Source organism: Camellia sinensis, chromosome 6 (assembly GCF_055761805.1).
Source record: "Camellia sinensis isolate YWXY chromosome 6, ASM5576180v1, whole genome shotgun sequence".
Taxonomy (NCBI): domain Eukaryota; kingdom Viridiplantae; phylum Streptophyta; class Magnoliopsida; order Ericales; family Theaceae; genus Camellia; species Camellia sinensis.
The window spans coordinates 108334511-108351430 of NC_138966.1; the positions used below are offsets into that span (position 1 = coordinate 108334511).

General features: G+C 36.3%; 1 protein-coding gene across 2 annotated transcripts; it reads left to right on the plus strand.

The window, feature by feature from the left end:
• Positions 1-4657: 4657 nt before the first annotated feature.
• LOC114305616 (S-adenosylmethionine carrier 1, chloroplastic/mitochondrial) lies at positions 4658-16196 on the plus strand. Of its 2 annotated transcripts, XM_028250728.2 has the most exons (13): positions 4769-4857; positions 5233-5265; positions 7548-7655; positions 8945-9031; positions 9673-9745; positions 10624-10714; positions 12783-12836; positions 12907-13002; positions 13220-13309; positions 14087-14138; positions 14640-14701; positions 14807-14887; positions 15735-16196. In XM_028250728.2, the coding sequence occupies exons 3-13, from the start codon at positions 7565-7567 to the stop codon at positions 15864-15866; spliced, it is 909 nt and encodes a 302-aa protein (XP_028106529.1). In that variant the 5' UTR covers positions 4769-4857; positions 5233-5265; positions 7548-7564; the 3' UTR covers positions 15867-16196. The 2 variants fall into 2 exon arrangements, with proteins under 2 accessions (XP_028106528.1, XP_028106529.1); XM_028250727.2 differs by lacking the exon at positions 5233-5265 and having other exon boundaries at positions 4658-4857.
• The last annotated feature ends 724 nt before the right edge of the window (positions 16197-16920 follow it).

Genomic DNA, 16920 nt, shown 5'->3' on the forward strand with positions numbered 1-16920 from the left:
TGAAGATCACTGGACTGGAGAAGGAGCTGGAAGATGAGCGTGCGAAGGCAATGGAGGAGAAGGCGAGGTTGGAGAAAGAGTTGGAGGAAAAAAAAACCAAGGTAGCCTCTGAAAGGGTAGTATACCCCGACCTGTACGTCGCAGCAGTGGAGCAGTTCAAGGGGTCTGCTGACTTCCAGATGGCGATCGATGCCGTGGTCGCTAGCAACTTGGTGAGAGAGGGGGCTGGAGGGGCTGGCCCGTCGGGAGCGACCGCTGGGGGTAGGAGTGAAGATGAAGTGATCCAGAGCTTCCAGCGGTCGAACTTCTACAAACACGAAATAACTGAGTTCTGGGATAGCGGGTGGAAGATGTTCAAACGTAAAGCGGAAGAGCTGTTTCCAGACTTAGACTTGAGCAGTGTTAAGATTGACGACGACGACGTGGCCCAGAACCCCCTGGACGGGGGTGTTGAAGAAGAAGACCTCGTGTCAAGTGAGGAGGAGTGATGGAAGTTGACAAAATTTGTATTTAGAGTTTTGGTTGTTTTTCTTTTTGTTGTTGTTGTTGTTTGTTGTTTGTTGTTTTTTTTTTTTTTTTTTTTTGAATTGCTGTAGTAAACTTGTGTATAAGTTTATGAATGAATAAAATTATAAGGTTGTGTTTGTCACACTGCTGCCTTTGTGTTTGTGAGTCCGAAATGAATGAGAATGGTTTATTCAAATTAGGCTTGACTTGTAAGGAAAGAGGCTGACTTATAAAGGAAGCATGTAAGAATGTCAAAAAATGTGAAGTTTCAAATCACGCCCAAAAATGAAGTTGTAAAGGTGTTAATAAATGAAAAATTAAGTTGGGAAATGAAAGCTAAAAGATGTAAAGAGTGTTGAGAGGTGTAAAAGCATGGACCTGGAATTTGACTAAGTATGGCCACTATGCCACAACCATGAAGTTGGCACGAATGGCCTTAACCGAGCTCTTCATTCGTGCTCAATTTAGGTTAAGCTACGATTAACTGGTTCTTCAAGTAACTCAGTGGCTTTAAGTAACTCAGTCTGGCTGAGCTCTCTATGCTCAGTCTGGCTGAGGCTTTTCATGCTCAGTCGGGCTGGGTTCTTCATGCTCAGTCTAGCTGAGGCGTTTTTCATGCTCAGTCTGGCTGAGGCTTTTTATGCTCAGTCTGGCTGAGGCTTTAGGTGACTCAGTCTGGCCGAGGTTTTCATGTGACTCAGTCTGGCCGAGGTTTTCATGCTCAGTCTGGCTGAGGCTTTTTTTGCTCAGTCTGGCTGAGGCATTTCATACTCAGTCTGGCTGAGGCTTTAAGTAACTCGGTTTGGCTGGGGTTTTCGTGCTCAGTTTGGCTGAGACTTTTTATGCTCAGTCTGGCTGAGGCTTTTCATGCTTAGTCTGGCTGAGGCTTTAAGTAACTCGGTTTGGCCGGGGTCTTCGTGCTCAGTCTGGCTGAGGCTTTTTATGCTCGGTCTGGCTGAGGCTTTTCATGCTCAGTCTGGCTGAGGCTGCAATCAAAGCGTTATTGGAATACCACACTAATAACTGAGATACAAGCTTGCTGTCATTAAAGTGTAGCCCATTTGATCAGAAATTTACATCATGTGAGAGAAGAATAAAAACATTCAAGTGTGTAGATTGCTCAAAAGAAAATACAATAACTGATCAGTACAAGAATGAGAAATTATTGAAAATAACGCTTCAAGTGTTTGGCGTTCCACGGATAGGGAAGGTCTCGACCTTCCATGTCCTGAAGTCGGTATGTACCCGGACGAGGTCTGGCTTTAACAACGTAAGGTCTTTCCCACTTGGCTGCCAGTTTCCTTTCAGTCGAATTTTTGGTGGCAAAGGTTGCTTCTCGTAAAACAAGGTCCCCCACGGCGAACTCCCTCGATCGGACTTTGCGGTTGTAGTGAGTTCTCATTTTCTGTTGGTATGAGGCCTGTCTAACTGCAGTGGTTTCTCGGAGCTCTTCAATTAGGTCTAGGTCTGCCCGACGCAGCTCTTCAGTCAGTTCTGGATTCGGATGTAGAACCTTTGAGGTAGGAAGACCGACTTCCACTAGGATGACCGCCTCAGCGCCGTATGTTAAGTGAAAGGGGGTCTCCCCAGTGGGAGTTCGAGCGGTAGTGCGGTAGGCCTAGAGTACATTCGGTAGTTCCTCAGCCCAGAGTCCTTTAGCGGCTTCCAACTTGGTTTTGATGATCTTCAGAAGAGAACAGTTGGTGACCTCAACTTGGCCATTGGCTTGGAGATGACCTAGAGAAGAGAAGCATGGTTGGATTTGAAGCTCTGCACAGAATTTTCTAAACTTGGCATTGTCAAATTGTTTGCCGTTGTCAGAGACGGTGGCTTGAGATATGCCAAATCTGCATACGATCGACTGCCAAATGAATCTGGTTGTGTTCTGCTCGGTAATTGTGGCAAGGGGTTCTGCCTCCACCCATTTAGTGAAGTAACAGGGGCTGGACGCTGCTGGCCTCTCATTCAGGGGTCGGTGTTGGGATCGATGGCTATGGGCCCCGAGGTGGCAGGTTTATACTTAGGGGAGGGGGTTGTAAGCTTTCCGAGTTTGGTGGATTAGGCTACAGGATAGTATGGCTCGGGGCTCGTTCTTGGTTGGGAGGAATATCTGGGGGTGGTGGAGGAGGCATAGGAAGGTTTCTTTGGGGAAGAGCATTAATCAGGGCTTGGTTTTGCTCGGCTAAGCGGTTAATGCTGTTGGTGAGCTCAGTGAAATACGGTGGTGGGTTATTTGGATTGGGGGGGTCGGCTTGGTGATCGGGAACATTGGGGTGAGAAGCCATGGATCTAGTCGTGACCATACACCTTGACAGGTGGTAAGAAAGGGGTTATTGGGGAAGGGCCTCCGGCGATAATGAGCACAACTGGCGCGCGAAATGATCACTTCCCACAGACGGCGCCAACTGATGATACTACAAGAGACTTGGACGGGTCGGACTGATCCACGCTTCTCCAACCGGTATCCGAATGACCAAGCCCACCTGAAGACCTGCACAAGAGTTCAACGGGGAACGGGGAGTCCCCCAGCAAACCCTCTGACGAGTAAGTTAGAGAGAGAGAAGTGGAGTGTCGAGATGGAGTAGAGATAGAAAAGCTTAACCTTCTTCCTGTCTTCGACGTCTGCTTATGTCCTCTGGTAATCATTTCGTTGTTCCTTCCGATCTGTCACCTTGGCCGAAAGTCTATGTTGTAGCTTACCTTGTTCAGGGTGAGGGCGTGCCGTCCCAACGGAGAGGGGTTATCGCAATAAATGCTGTAAGGGGCCTCATTAATGGCGATGTGCCGTGGCAATAACTTTGCAGATCTTTGTCTGCTGATGTGGCTTGCCCTTCTCTTGCCATGTGTCTTGATGTCATTGGCTCTTATTGCTGTGTGGGGTTTCAGCAGTGCTGGGCTTCATTAATTGAATTATGTATTGGGTCCTAAGTGGTAGGCTTGGGTTGTTCATAGTGGGCTATAGCCTTTGTGAGCCTACCCATGTCATTACTAATAAGTCCTCTTTGAAAGAAGTGGGCTATTTAATCTCACAATCTTTTATTTATGCCCAAAAAGTTTTTTAATATTTTTTTTCTTCTCTATCTTTATTCTTTTCTGCCTCTTTCTCTTCCTAATTTTCAGAGATCGACAACTGTGCCTTTCTTCTTCTCTTTCTCTTTCTGATATATAGTCACAGACGATTATCTATTGGGGTTTACTGGCAACTATCGGTCACTGACACCTTGCTTCACCATCACTGACGGTGAATAAAATATGTTTTCGACAAAGAAGATGAGTAGATCTACTTAAATCTGATATAGATTTGAGTAAATTCACATCAGATTTGATTAGATCTAAACAAAACTTAGTTGATGGAATACAATCATCTCTCTAAATTTGTCTCTCTCTCATTCGATCTCAATTTTTTTCTACTTTTTCTCTACAATACACTTCTTTTTTCCTGTTTTAATGGAGAAATTTTTCAAGTTGTGAACAAGTTGTTTTCGAGTTTTAATTACAGGTGGTAAAAATTATAAAATTTTATAATTTTATAACATTCTTTAAAATTGTAAAATTTTACAGTTTCATAATATATTTTTCAATTTGATTGATAAGTATAAATGCTTAATAGATTTTTGCTTTAAAATTGTAACATTTTATAGTTTCAAAGCTTTTTTTTTTTTTTTTTATCAATATTGGAGATTATTTGTTTAAATCCTACAAAAATTGAAAAATAACATATGTTTTTTCTCTATTGTTACTGTTTTTTGTTGTTACGATTTTTTTTCTTTCAATTTATCAATATTTAGCATATTTTGCTATATTCTTTCTCTCTAATTTCTCCATTTATTTTTTTTTTCCAGACAATATGCTGAACATTTCGGTGAGTCTTCAACGATATTCTTAATGTCTAGCGAACATTTTGAACATTTTGGCAACTTCCAATAAAAGACACTCCGGCGAATTTCTGGTGACTTTCCGGTGATGTTGAACATTCTGACGAGTCTCCAGTAGCCGTCTAATAGAAATCTGATGGTCGTGGGATGTATCAGCATCTTTAAATCTAAAAGAAAAAAAATAGAAATAATTAAAAATATGTAAAACTAATTGGTGTAAATATTTTATTTTAAAATTAGATGAGTTTTAAATTTTGTATATAGAATTTACCAGTAAGTTTTTTTTTTGGGTGCAAATAGAATGACCCAAGACCTTGATGGGAGCGGGCTAAACTTGGGCCAGGTCATGGGCTGAGACCAAATTTACACCATTTCAGCTTTTAAACCCCAAACCCTCTTGTTGCTCTCTCCCCTCTCCCCTCTCGCTCTCTCTCACAAGTAGCAGGCAAACCCCAGCTGATGGCTCTGCCCGCAGGTACCTCTCTCTCTCTCTGTAAAACCCTAGAACTAGTCAGGTTTGCTAATCTTGGAAAAATGAATTAGTTATTAAAAACTTTCAAGTACTCATCAGTGAAGCTGAAGACTAATTTCTAATCACACTTGGAACTAGTATTTTCTGCTAAACAACAATCTCTGTGAATGCAAGAACAGAGTCTCCTGTAAATTCCCCCATTGTAACTTTTGATTTTTTTTATTTATTAGGGAATCATTAATTTCTTAATAAATTGACCTTGCCAACCATATTGCTTTTGTTTATTGTGTCAATTAGCTGCAAAAATGTGGATCTTTTTTATTTTTTATTTTTTAATATGAGCAATGATTGATGCCTTTAACAAATAATTTGAAGCAGGACCCACTTTAATACTGTGATTGGGCCACATTGGTGAGTAAGAAAAGTTTGTAATTTGTTTTTAGTTTGTATAGCATTACTCATAATTATTGAGAACAAGTTTGTTTTTTTTGTAATTATTTTAGTTTGTATAACTCATAATTATTAAAAAGTTTGTTTTTTTTGTAATTTTTTTAGTTTTTTAAGTTGCGAACCAGCACGTTGGTTTTTAATTTATGTTTGTGCAGTTTTAAATTGATGAAATGGTTCTCAGGAAATACTGACTGGTTAGGAAACAAATCTTGAATTTGGTGACAAGGATGTGAGATTTTGGGTCCAGCTGATTTTTTGAAAAGGTGTTTCACTTTTCGAAATTGAAAATGCAGACACATCTAGTTGGTGCAGGGTTTGAAAATGGAGTAAAAACGTGTATTCCAGAAACAGAAATTCTAAGGCAAGAAGAGTATCAAAAATAAGAAACCGGCAGGCAGCAGGAACAAGAAAGTTGATCTGGGACACCCCAGTGACCTACTGGCCTTCTCCCCATTAATTTGGCTTGGTTTCAAGTCTTGTATATATATGTTGATAAGTAATTGAAATTCTTATCAGTATTTGAGATTTTGGATTATGCTAGGGGAAAGAAAAACTTTATACTTTTGGATCCCAATTGCTTCATATACACGTGACCTCAAGAAATAGGAGGTATGTGAATATGAGAGTTGACCTGGCAATCCTCAGTATGTCAGTTTACTGACTCTACTCTACTAGCACTACATTATTGTTTCACCTTGTAACTCTTAATCATCATCTGCAACTACTATTAAATGTATATTGATTATTGAAGCCATTCTTTAAGTGAGTACGTAGATATTTATGCTCAGGCTCAATGTTGGTTCAATAACCCTGCTTGGCTGCTCCTTTCTTTTCTTTTTCTTTTTTTTTTCTTTTTTCCCCTTTCGTACTTAGAGTCCATGGACACCTAATTTGTATGATTGCTCATGAATTCTTTTAATAGTTAAATGGCCAACCATCTTAATGGAGCTGGAATGAGTGGGATTCTACAACATTTTTGTTCACCAACTTGTTCTCGTTGAATGATTCAATTAAATGGTTTTATCATAGTTTTCTTTTTCAACTTCTAGTACAATCACCTGAAACATATAGAACAAGGGAACATGTATTTGAAAATAAAAATAATAAGAAATTTTGCTTGACCCTTAGTTGCATGAAGCAGGGACGAGGGTGGAGGTGGGAGCGGCAGCATATATGGGAGCATATATAAATTTTATATGTTAACTATTTGAATATATTCTTTCTTTCTTTTTTCTCTTCTTTTTTTTTTTTTGCTTAGTTGTGATTTATGTGTTAAAATATAAATCAATATTATTATAGATTGATTTCAACTACAAATTGTTTTTGTGAAGTATAAATAAATATCATGTAAATAGAAAGACCTAGAATGAGTTTTGAGTTTTTTTTTTTTTTTTTTTTCCTTTGAGATTTGTATGTTTGATAAGTTCTATCTTAGTTGGGAGCAAGTTTCTCCCACAATGGGAGCCAGTTTCGTACAAATTTCTTACCTAGGAGTGCGGAATCGAGTTTCTTGTTAAGAAACGTCACCCAACTAGGAGTTCTTGCTACTAAGGCCTGACCAAAATGGATTTTGTTATATGGCTGACCTGAAGACACTGAAAGCAATTGGATCACGCTGGATTTGCAAAAAAAACTTGAGTGAATGAAAAGATATTAGTGAAGGCTTAATGCTCATGTTTGATTCACAAGATTAATAGTGAAGTATTAATAATCATATTAAATTAGTGTGGTATTCACTATCCAATTGGATTAATATCCATTAGATTAATAATCCCTCCCCTACCCCATTACTAATAATCCTACAAATTTGTTGGATTAATTATCCGTTGGATTAATAATCCTAAACCAAAATGTTAAAACAAACATAGGATAATTAGGCCCACGGATTAATAATCCCAATCCCATACTCTAATCCACCCAATCAAACATGCCCAAAAAGTATTAAAACAATGTAGTTTTATAGTAAAATAGATTTCACACGAAATTTTCATTGGAGCCGGAAGAAACACTCAATGAATCTAATTCATAAAGAAGATAACGGAACCTTGTGGATTATTTATGAAGTTTCCTGTTATTAGTATTTTTATTGCTGCTTTTGTTTTCTTGTACGAGTTAATTTTTCATTTAACATTGCCCTCAATAATAAAATCTTTTTTTTTTTTTTGCTTGTATCTATCTTATTTTTTGTTTACCTGTATCTGTTATCACCCAAATCATTTATTTCTTCCTATTTCTCATTACAGATACAGCAAAGCTTAAAATGTGTATTTCCCAAGATGAGTCAAACAAGATTGTTAAAACAGTCAATGCACATGGAGACGGGCCATTTGATTTTTTGCGTATTCTATTTGGTAGGTTACAATACTATTGTTGAATTTGTAGCCAGGATAATGTTATGTATTTATATTCTGATTAATCCAGTGATGATGATGGACTTGATACATTTTGTTGACGAACAGTGCAATGATATTAGTGATGCATAATAAAGTAGTAAGCTATAATTAAATGGATGAAAGAGATTATTTCTATTATGAATATCCCACCAAGAAATTCATTAATATTATCCTTTAACTTCATGAGATGATTCATATAGACTTTCTGAGTCATGTATCAATAATTATCCTTCATTGTAATGAGTTAGGTTTGGGTAAGCAATGAAAAGTTGCCAATAGGTTGAAGCTATGAAGCATTGACACTTCTCCAGAGGTCACGTACCAATGTCCTACACGTGTTAGACATGGACACGGTCGGAGATGCTCTGGACAGGAGTCGGACATGCTGGGACATGTTTGGAACCCATTTTAAAAATAAAAAAAAATAAATAAATAAAAAATTCACCAAAATAGCATACCAAGGTTGATAAATTTGATAAGAATAAATATTTGACATAAAATCAATATAGAATATTAAAAATTTTGATATATAATAATTATATACAATCATATGCTTTGCACATGTCCCGGACATATTGTGTCCCACATGTTTTAAAATTTACGTGTCAGCATGTCCTTGTCGTGTCATGTATCTATGTCATGCTTCTTAGGGTTGAAGTAGAAGACTTAAGTAATTGAATAGAGTAATTTTAGTGACAATCTGAAACTATTATTTCAGTGACAACTTGGACATAATGCTTTTCTCTTGCTTGATTTTTCTTTACCACAAAAATCTAAATTTCTCTTGCATTGACAAAGAAAAAGGCTCATTAAAAATAAAACAAAAAAGGCTCATCAAATAGACTGAAAACTTAATATGTGGAAGTAACTCCTCTATTTTTTTTCCTTATGTGTTAGACAAGAAATTCAAAAGAAGAAAAAGGTGAGGCCCAATATACATCAGTTATGTAGTGGCCAAGCAAGGTTATAGAAAAAAACAATAATCATATAACTCCCAGAAAGGAAAGTGTAACAAGAAACAAGAGGTGCTCTTGGGATACAGGGATCTTAAATGCATAATATTGTTAACTTCCCATAGGTCAACATCTTAATTAAGTTACATCTCAGATATATCTAAATAAGAAAAATTTGGAGGTGCATAAATGCTTTAGAAACACACAAAAAGCCTTTTTATTTTTTTGGAAAAGTAAAAAGCACAAAACCTTTTAGTATCAGTTTTTCTAATGATTTGTTGTGGGGTTCTGCAGAGGGTGCTATAGCTGGAGGTGCTGCTGGTGTTGTGGTTGAAACAGCTTTGTACCCAATTGATACAATAAAAACTAGGCTTCAAGCAGGTTAAAACTTAAATACTATTTTTATTCATCTATTTTTGTTTATTGCTAGTCCCAGTGTTTGCTAGGATTGTGTGAGAATGGAATTTATTTACTATAAATCCAATCACATTTGTTACAGGATGCAATGGTTAAGTTAGTTTTCTTTTCATCTAATTGGCACTGGCAGCCACATGCAATTCATTTGATGAATTGAAGCAGTTGGTCGGAGCTGGAGGGCAAAAATTGTTTCCATTATTATCTTGGTTCTTGTATAGAATTGGTCTTAGTTCTATGCACGTCAATGTTACTATTGCGTTGTTGCCCCTAATATGTCATTATGTTTTTGGACAAAGTACACTAGTGAAGAAAAAACCTTGATTTATTACATATGTGTTTGGCATAAATGGCTAGATAAGAAATTGATCTTTTACTGTCTTGTTCCTAACATGTGAGATGGGAAGGCTCATCAATCCTTTATAGGTCCCCAACATGCCTTTCTATCTTTCATTTTTTGTCTCTTTCATCGCAAGGATTTTTATGTCATTGGCTTTGCGTGGAATTGATGGGAACAAGCTTCCTTCAAATTTCTAACACTTAATTTTTTTCTTTTTGTTAAAAAAAAAAAATGTGTTGACTAAAATGTTCATGGCTCCATTAGGCAGTTCGTGGTGGGGGAAAAATTATTTTGAAAGGACTCTATTCTGGATTGGCAGGAAATCTTGCTGGTGTCTTACCGTAAGTTTTCTTAATTGTAATTATTCCTTTCCACATACTTGTCATCTATGACTAGTTGTGTCAATGTTGCTTGCAAATTTTATCAGTTATAAAAACCTAAGTTAGCTTGTCAAAAATTATGTTGGTGTATGTGTATACATGCATATATTTTTTGTGTTCTTTTCATTTAGTTTTCAGTTTCTCTTCAGTTTATGAAAAGCTTGTTAAACTTGAAGATGCTAGATGAGCTTAACTCAACTCAACAAGGCCTTATATGTCAAGAACATGTTTTTAAAAATACTAATTTTCATTCACTTGGTGAACTTGTCTGAATCCAATTTTTTCCTAAATTCTGACTTTGCCTAAATTTGAAAATCTGAATTTTTTATTTATTATTATTTTTACCTAATTTTTCCAAATTTTGCAGAATTTTAAGTAATTTGTTTGACTTTTCAACTGAATCAGTAAAAAAATAAAAAATGTATTTTTCCCAAATTTTTAATTCTTTTTTCCCCCCTGATTTTCTGATTGTGCTGACATTTTATGAATTTTTGTAAAGTCTGCAAGTTTTAAACCATGCTCAAAAACCATGTGCCCAAGATGAGGTTTTTTTTTTTTAAAATATAAAAATTCTTAGCTCCATTTCTTCTTGAAACTATTACTCTTTTGATCAGATGTCGTCTCATCTTTACCCTCTTTCTTTTTAAAAAATAAAAAATAAAAACTTTTCTTTCACATTTACAACTATGGTAATTCATAATAAGAATAGTTGAAGCCCTTGAGGCATCTATCTTTGCCACGCCACCCAATACAGTACTTTGCATTTTCCTCAGTCATGTAAATACGGAAATTCTGGCATTGGGAGGCAAGTTCTTGATGAACTTTGTTATTATTTGCAGGGCATCAGCAATATTTGTGGGTGTATATGAACCTACGAAGCAAAAATTGCTAAAGAGCTTCCCTGAAAACCTTAGTGCATTGGCTCATTTGGTAAGCATTTGTTAAATTGTTAGCCACCATTTTAATTAGAGGCTTAAGTTGTTAGAGAGAGGGTAAACATTATTATTTATATTGTCAGCAAGTCTCCTCACGTGTGGCCAAACTCTCCTCCATAAGCAGGCCAATCATGTGGCAGTATTATAATTATCAGGGTAGATAGTAAGGTTTGAACACATGATCTATTTTATGTTCTAACAACAACAATGCCCAATTAGTATACATTAATGTGTATTTGGGAGGGAAAGATTGGATACACACCTAACCTTTGGCATATTGCACAAAGTGATTGCCCCGTGACTTGAACCCATAACCTCATGTTCTGATATCATGTTAAATTGTTAATTGCCATTTCATCTAAAAACTTTAGTTGTTTGAGAGAGGGGTCATTAATATTTTTATCCTCGACAATTTCTTATCTGAGTAGAAGAGATATGACACAGTTTTGTTGTTTGATATGAATTGGTGCTAGATTCTGTACTAATCTTGCGGTAACTTTGTAACTATAATCCAAGTTCAAATTGCTTAGTCCCAATTTTATGCACCCTCTGTTTTGAACTTTTATTTTTTGTTTTTTTGCTTTTTTTTCCCCTCTTATGTCTTCATGGCGTAATTAACTTCACTTGGGCATATTCCTGTGATGTTTTCTGATACAATCATATGTATACAAAGTAGGATGGCACATTATGACTAGCAAGGACAGATGGTAAAGCTCAAGCCTTCAATGTCTTCATAGCAGGTGTAAAACCACTAGTGTTGCTGGTGCAAAGGCTCTCTTCTGCCTCTGAAAATATAATTTTCCTTTTTCCTTGTTTCTTTTTTCTTTCTTTCTTTCCCAGTGGGATCAACCTTTGAAAATTAAATAGACGGTATTCAAGGAAGCACGGGTGCGGGTACGAGTACGGTACGGGTACGCCGATTCGGCAAAACTCAAAAAAAGTACGATACGGGTACGGCTACGGTACGCCGATATTTTTTTTATTTTTTTTTAAATATAATTTTGATTAAAGGATCCAACCTACAAATTAAAATTAAATATCAAAACTAAAAAAAGAACTACTCATTTTCCTATAATTTAAAACCATTAAGCGTTAAAAATAATATTTGTGAAATCTCTCACTTTGGTATGTTATGCACTGTGAATTTGTGATCATAATTTATTTTTAAAATCTTTCTTTTTGCTCATCAATTTGCTATTTTTATAGGGTGAGACCAAAGAAATAACAGGAGACCAAAGAAAGATTTAAAGTTAATTACCAACAATAAAGGAAAAAAATTCTCAATTGGTGCAGGTTGTCAATTGCAATTTGCATAATACATAAAATTGCATCATTCCCAACAACTACTAATCAACTAATACAGTATCAATTTTTAATGTTTTGTGCATAAACTTTAAAAGTTTGTTATGATTAAAGATTTTATAAAGAAATTCTAGGAGGATCTAAAGCAAAAACATAATGCATAGTCATACACAGAACTACCCTTTATAGGCCTTGTTATTTTTTTTGGTTCAAATTGCTTTTTAAAAACATTAAAATCATTTGTTGATATGCTTCTACAATTTATACAGACAAACAGGACAACAGAGAAACATCAAAATTACTGATCTGCAAGGGCACCAAAAAAAATAAAAAATAATAATAATAATTGCTAATTTGCAAGGGAAGGAAAAAAAGGCCTTGGCGTACCCATGGCGTACCCACGCCGTACCCATGGCGTACCCGTGCCGTACCCATGCCGTACCCGAATAAGCCAAACGTACCGGACCCTCTTTTGCCGTACCCGGTACGCGTACCGCCGTACCGGTACGCGTACCCGCACCCGGTAAGTACCCGGTACTCGTACGGCACTATTTTTGAAGTACCCGTGCTTCATAGACGGTATTCCTTTAAAGGAATTTGTTTTCTATGTGCTAATTTGATTTATCTAGTCGCTTTTCTCTAGGGTGATGATTTGGTTATGCTAGTATTGTATGTTGTCGTGGCTCTTATTTTTCTCTGAGGAGTTTCAATGTAATAAAATCTTTGTTTATTAGTTTATAAGCTTTCTAGATTTTATTTAGACTGCAGGTGCTGTTGGAGGGGCTGCTTCTTCTATCGTTCGTGTGCCAACTGAGGTAGTTTAGTTTACTTTTTCAGCCTCCATCTCACAATGCTTCCAAGGCTCATTATTTAATAACTTTGCAGGTTGTTAAGCAAAGGATGCAGACCGGGCAATTTGCTTCAGCTCCTGATGCCGTCCGCCTCATTGTTGCTAAGGAGGGTTTTAAAGGCCTTTATGCGGTGTGTGATGCTTACTTTCCTCAAATTTAAAGTTACCATTGAAGCATTATGTTCCACTTAGTTTTCAGTCTTTTTCCTCCTGGAGGACCATGAAGGTTCTTTATTGTGAAAGTGGGGTCAGGTCTTTGAGGGTGGAGAATAGTATATCATTAGTTTCTCCATGAACATATTGGAGTCATTACTCATATATATGCCTTGTTTGTCTTTGAGATTGTAGGGATATGGATCCTTTTTGTTACGAGATTTGCCTTTTGATGCCATCCAGTTTTGCTTATATGAGCAGCTTCGGATGGGGTATAAGCTAGCGGTAAGCTTACTTTCATCCACATTTGACATATAAATGCAAAACATGGACACATTGATCGGTTTCTTTTACTTGGGAGAAGGGTTGAGGGTTGCACTGGTGTTGTATAACTTACAAATGTGCCACAATGAAAGAAAACGAATGAGTTCAAATATGATACTCATACCAAACCAAACCAAACCATGCCTTAAGTCCCATCAAATGAGATCGGTTGCATGAATCTTTCTTCTCCACTCGACTTTATTCAAGGTCATTTCGTTAGTCAAATTAAGGAGATTCATATCTCTATTTACTACACTAGTCCACGTCAATCTAGGTCTGCCCCTTCCCCTAGCACTACCATCTACCGTCACTGTATCGCATCTCCTTACTACTGCCTCTGTTGGTCTCCGTTGTATATGACCAAACTATCTCAATTTATTTTCTTTCAACTTATCTTCTATCAAATACTACTCCTACCCATTATCGAATACACTCATTCCTAAGTCTTTTCTAGTCTTGCCACACATCCACCTTAGCATCCTCATCTCTGCAATACTCATCTTCTCCACATGTTGTTTCTTAGTTGCCCAACATTCCGTCCCATACAACATCGCTAGTCTAATAGCCATTCTATAAAACTTCCCTTTTAGTCTAATGGGCACTCGCTTATTGCACAGTACAAATATGATAGTCATAACAGGACAAAATAAAAATCGCTTGTACCACTGTTGAGTTGTTTTATTACTTGTTTATGTGAAGCTAAGGAGATATCATTGTGCCTTCTCTTTCTTCCCTCAGGCAAGAAGGGATCCAAATGACCCTGAGACTGCTATAATTGGTGCTTTTGCTGGTAAGTGCACATCCCAAACAAATTTCGAATTTGGGGACTGTCAAGGGTTTCTCAATTTTAATTTTTGCCTCTACTCTAGATTTTGGACATGTATATTAGTTCAGAATTTAGTGACAAGTGTTACTATTTGTCATTGTTATTGCTACCTTTAAACTGGAATGGTTAAGGAAACTCGTACTAGTGATGCATATGATGAAACAATGCTGAAATACTCAGAAAGGGAGGACCTCTCCATTGTTATTATGCATCCGAAAGTCAAGTGGTTGGGACAGTTCCCCGTCCTTCAAAAAATCAAAATAACGCTGCCTATCCAACAGGATTGACCCATATTCCTAGTTATTCTTTTTTTTTTCCCCCATCAATATAGATGAATTACTTTTTAAAAATTTTGTATTTTTCCAGTATATGTAGTTAACTCATATTTTCTGTTTAAAAAAAAAATAAGAGCAAAATGTTTAATTACTCTGAGGATCTCGTAAAATCAGTCCCCCCAATTTACAGGTGCAATAACTGGAGCTATAACAACTCCTCTTGATGTGATAAAAACTAGGTTAATGGTTCAGGTAAATTTCATGCATTTTTTGCGTTGCTTTTGTTCTATCATCTTCTTCTTCATGGATGGAGGTCATTTTGTGTTCCTTACCTTCAATTCATTTTAAACTTTGCAGGGATCAGGAAACCAGTACAAAGGTATCTTTGATTGTGTTAGGACTATTGTAAGAGAAGAGGGACCTCCTGCTCTTTTAAAGGTAAGACCTTTCCATGCTACACTCTGCCAAATGACTAAAAAACTACACCTAGTTTACTCCCCATTAGATGGGGGGGTCTAGAGGGTGTAAATTGATACAAACCTAACTTTTGGCATAATTTGCACAAAGTGGTTGCCCTCGGATTTGAACCCACAACCCCAAGCTTAGTAGGCCACGTTTTCACCACCGAACCAGTGGCCCCTTGTTACTCTGCGAAGTAACTACAAAATCAAAATGGAGTAGCCATACTAATATTTCATATTTTCTCTCTTGTTATGCTTCCATAGATGGGTGACACCGTGACTTCATTTTATCTTACGCTTCAATAGATGGGTGAGAAATTTCTTTTGCTTTTCTTCACATGGCAATGTTGTTCAAACTTTTGGACGATTATGGTTATTTGAGATGGGGATATCCCCATGTAAATTTTCATGTCAGCTGTTCACATAATCTCGCTGTTTCCATGTTCTTCTTTGTGTTTTTTACTGTAGTCTGATCCAGTGTGGATTACATATCAAACATTTAAGCTTTAAAAGGTTTTGACACGAAATCATACTGTGTGCTCTTTTCTTTTTCCATAAAAATATAGCTCCTTCAAATCATTTTGGGTCGAAAGCAAACTGAATTGTGATGTTCGATTTGGTGTCTACCCATGTGTTATCGATAATGTTACTTTTACCATATCCACAGAAGTAGAAGACCCATTGTATGAACTTCTGACAAATTGAAAGTGCTGCCCAATATGGGCATTATCAGACACAAATGGGAAATGAATTATTTAAAGAGCTATTAAGGACAATTTGCATAATAGCATACTAAAATGTTACTTGTGGATGTTGTGCTGCAGGGAATTGGGCCAAGAGTGCTGTGGATAGGTATTGGGGGTTCAATTTTCTTTGGTGTCCTTGAAAGGACAAAGCAGATACTCGCCCAAAGGCGTTCTGTGGCTGAGAACCCGAATTCCTTCAAGTTGGATTAACAATAGATTCAGCAATTGTCGGTAGATTCAATTCCTCCTTTCTTAAGATCCATATCAGTAAGTTCATTGGAGGAGCCATCTGTCTGTGCTTCTGTGTTTTCTAGTTTTATGCCTTTGTAACAGGCAAAAAAGAAAAAAAAGTAGTGAGCTGTTCTTGAGTATTTTCTTCATGAGATCGATGAATTGAGTATTCATGACTTTGTAGTTTAGATCTATGTTTCGTTACTCAAATTCATCCCCTTTGTTTTTCATGGATCAGCATCATCTTTAATTTTGTTACACCACTAGACCAATAAGCTGTTGGTATGAGAACAGTCTTTGTTTTTTAAAGTGCTTTCATTACGTGTTATTCTAACACCCAAAACTTCTTGTTGACTCCTTGTTATTTTTGGGTTCACATAACATTGTTTTAAAATGTTCAAAATGTTGTGATCTCTGAATGCAGATTGATTTCTCTTCTGAAGTGGCTATATAGACTGATGCCCCTTTCTTTGTTCCCAAAAGGGTAAATTATAAACACACCTGTGTAATTTACTTAAATTACAAATTATTTCCTGTAGTTTTAAAAATTACATTATGCCTTCTTAAGGTTTTTAATTTCATAACAAATAGGTCATTTTATTAATAAATCAAGTTAATTAACAATTTTTAATAATGTTAAAATTTTATTTCAATTAATAATTCAGATAATTTTATTAATGTATAGGTGAACAGTTAGAAATTTTGTTTTTTCTATTAATTTTGTTAAATAAAAAATTCTGATTATGAGATATTTGTAATTTTTCAAATTACAGAAAGCAATTTATATTTTAAGTAAATTTCAACAAGTGTATTTGTAATTTATCCGTTCCCAAATTTGTAAATTTTTGAATAAATTAAACCAGTTGTCTACCTACTTTGTTATTTATGTCAATTTGATATGTAATCTTGATTGTGTTAATTTTGCTTTTCAAAATTTTAATTTATATCAATTTAGTTCAATTAATAAAAGAGCATTAGTAGTTTTTTTTTTATTTTTTATTTATTGTTTAAATGTAGCTTATTATTGTAAGGC

What these genes read in the sequence shown, in the direction of transcription:
- LOC114305616 (XM_028250727.2), top strand. An exon ending in AAAAACTAGGCTTCAAGCAG is followed by an intron (nt 9,032 to 9,672) that starts GTTAAAACTTAA and finishes TCCATTAGGCAG; the next exon opens with TTCGTGGTGGGGGAAAAATT. An exon ending in TTAGTGCATTGGCTCATTTG is followed by an intron (nt 10,715 to 12,782) that starts GTAAGCATTTGT and finishes GATTTTATTTAG; the next exon opens with ACTGCAGGTGCTGTTGGAGG.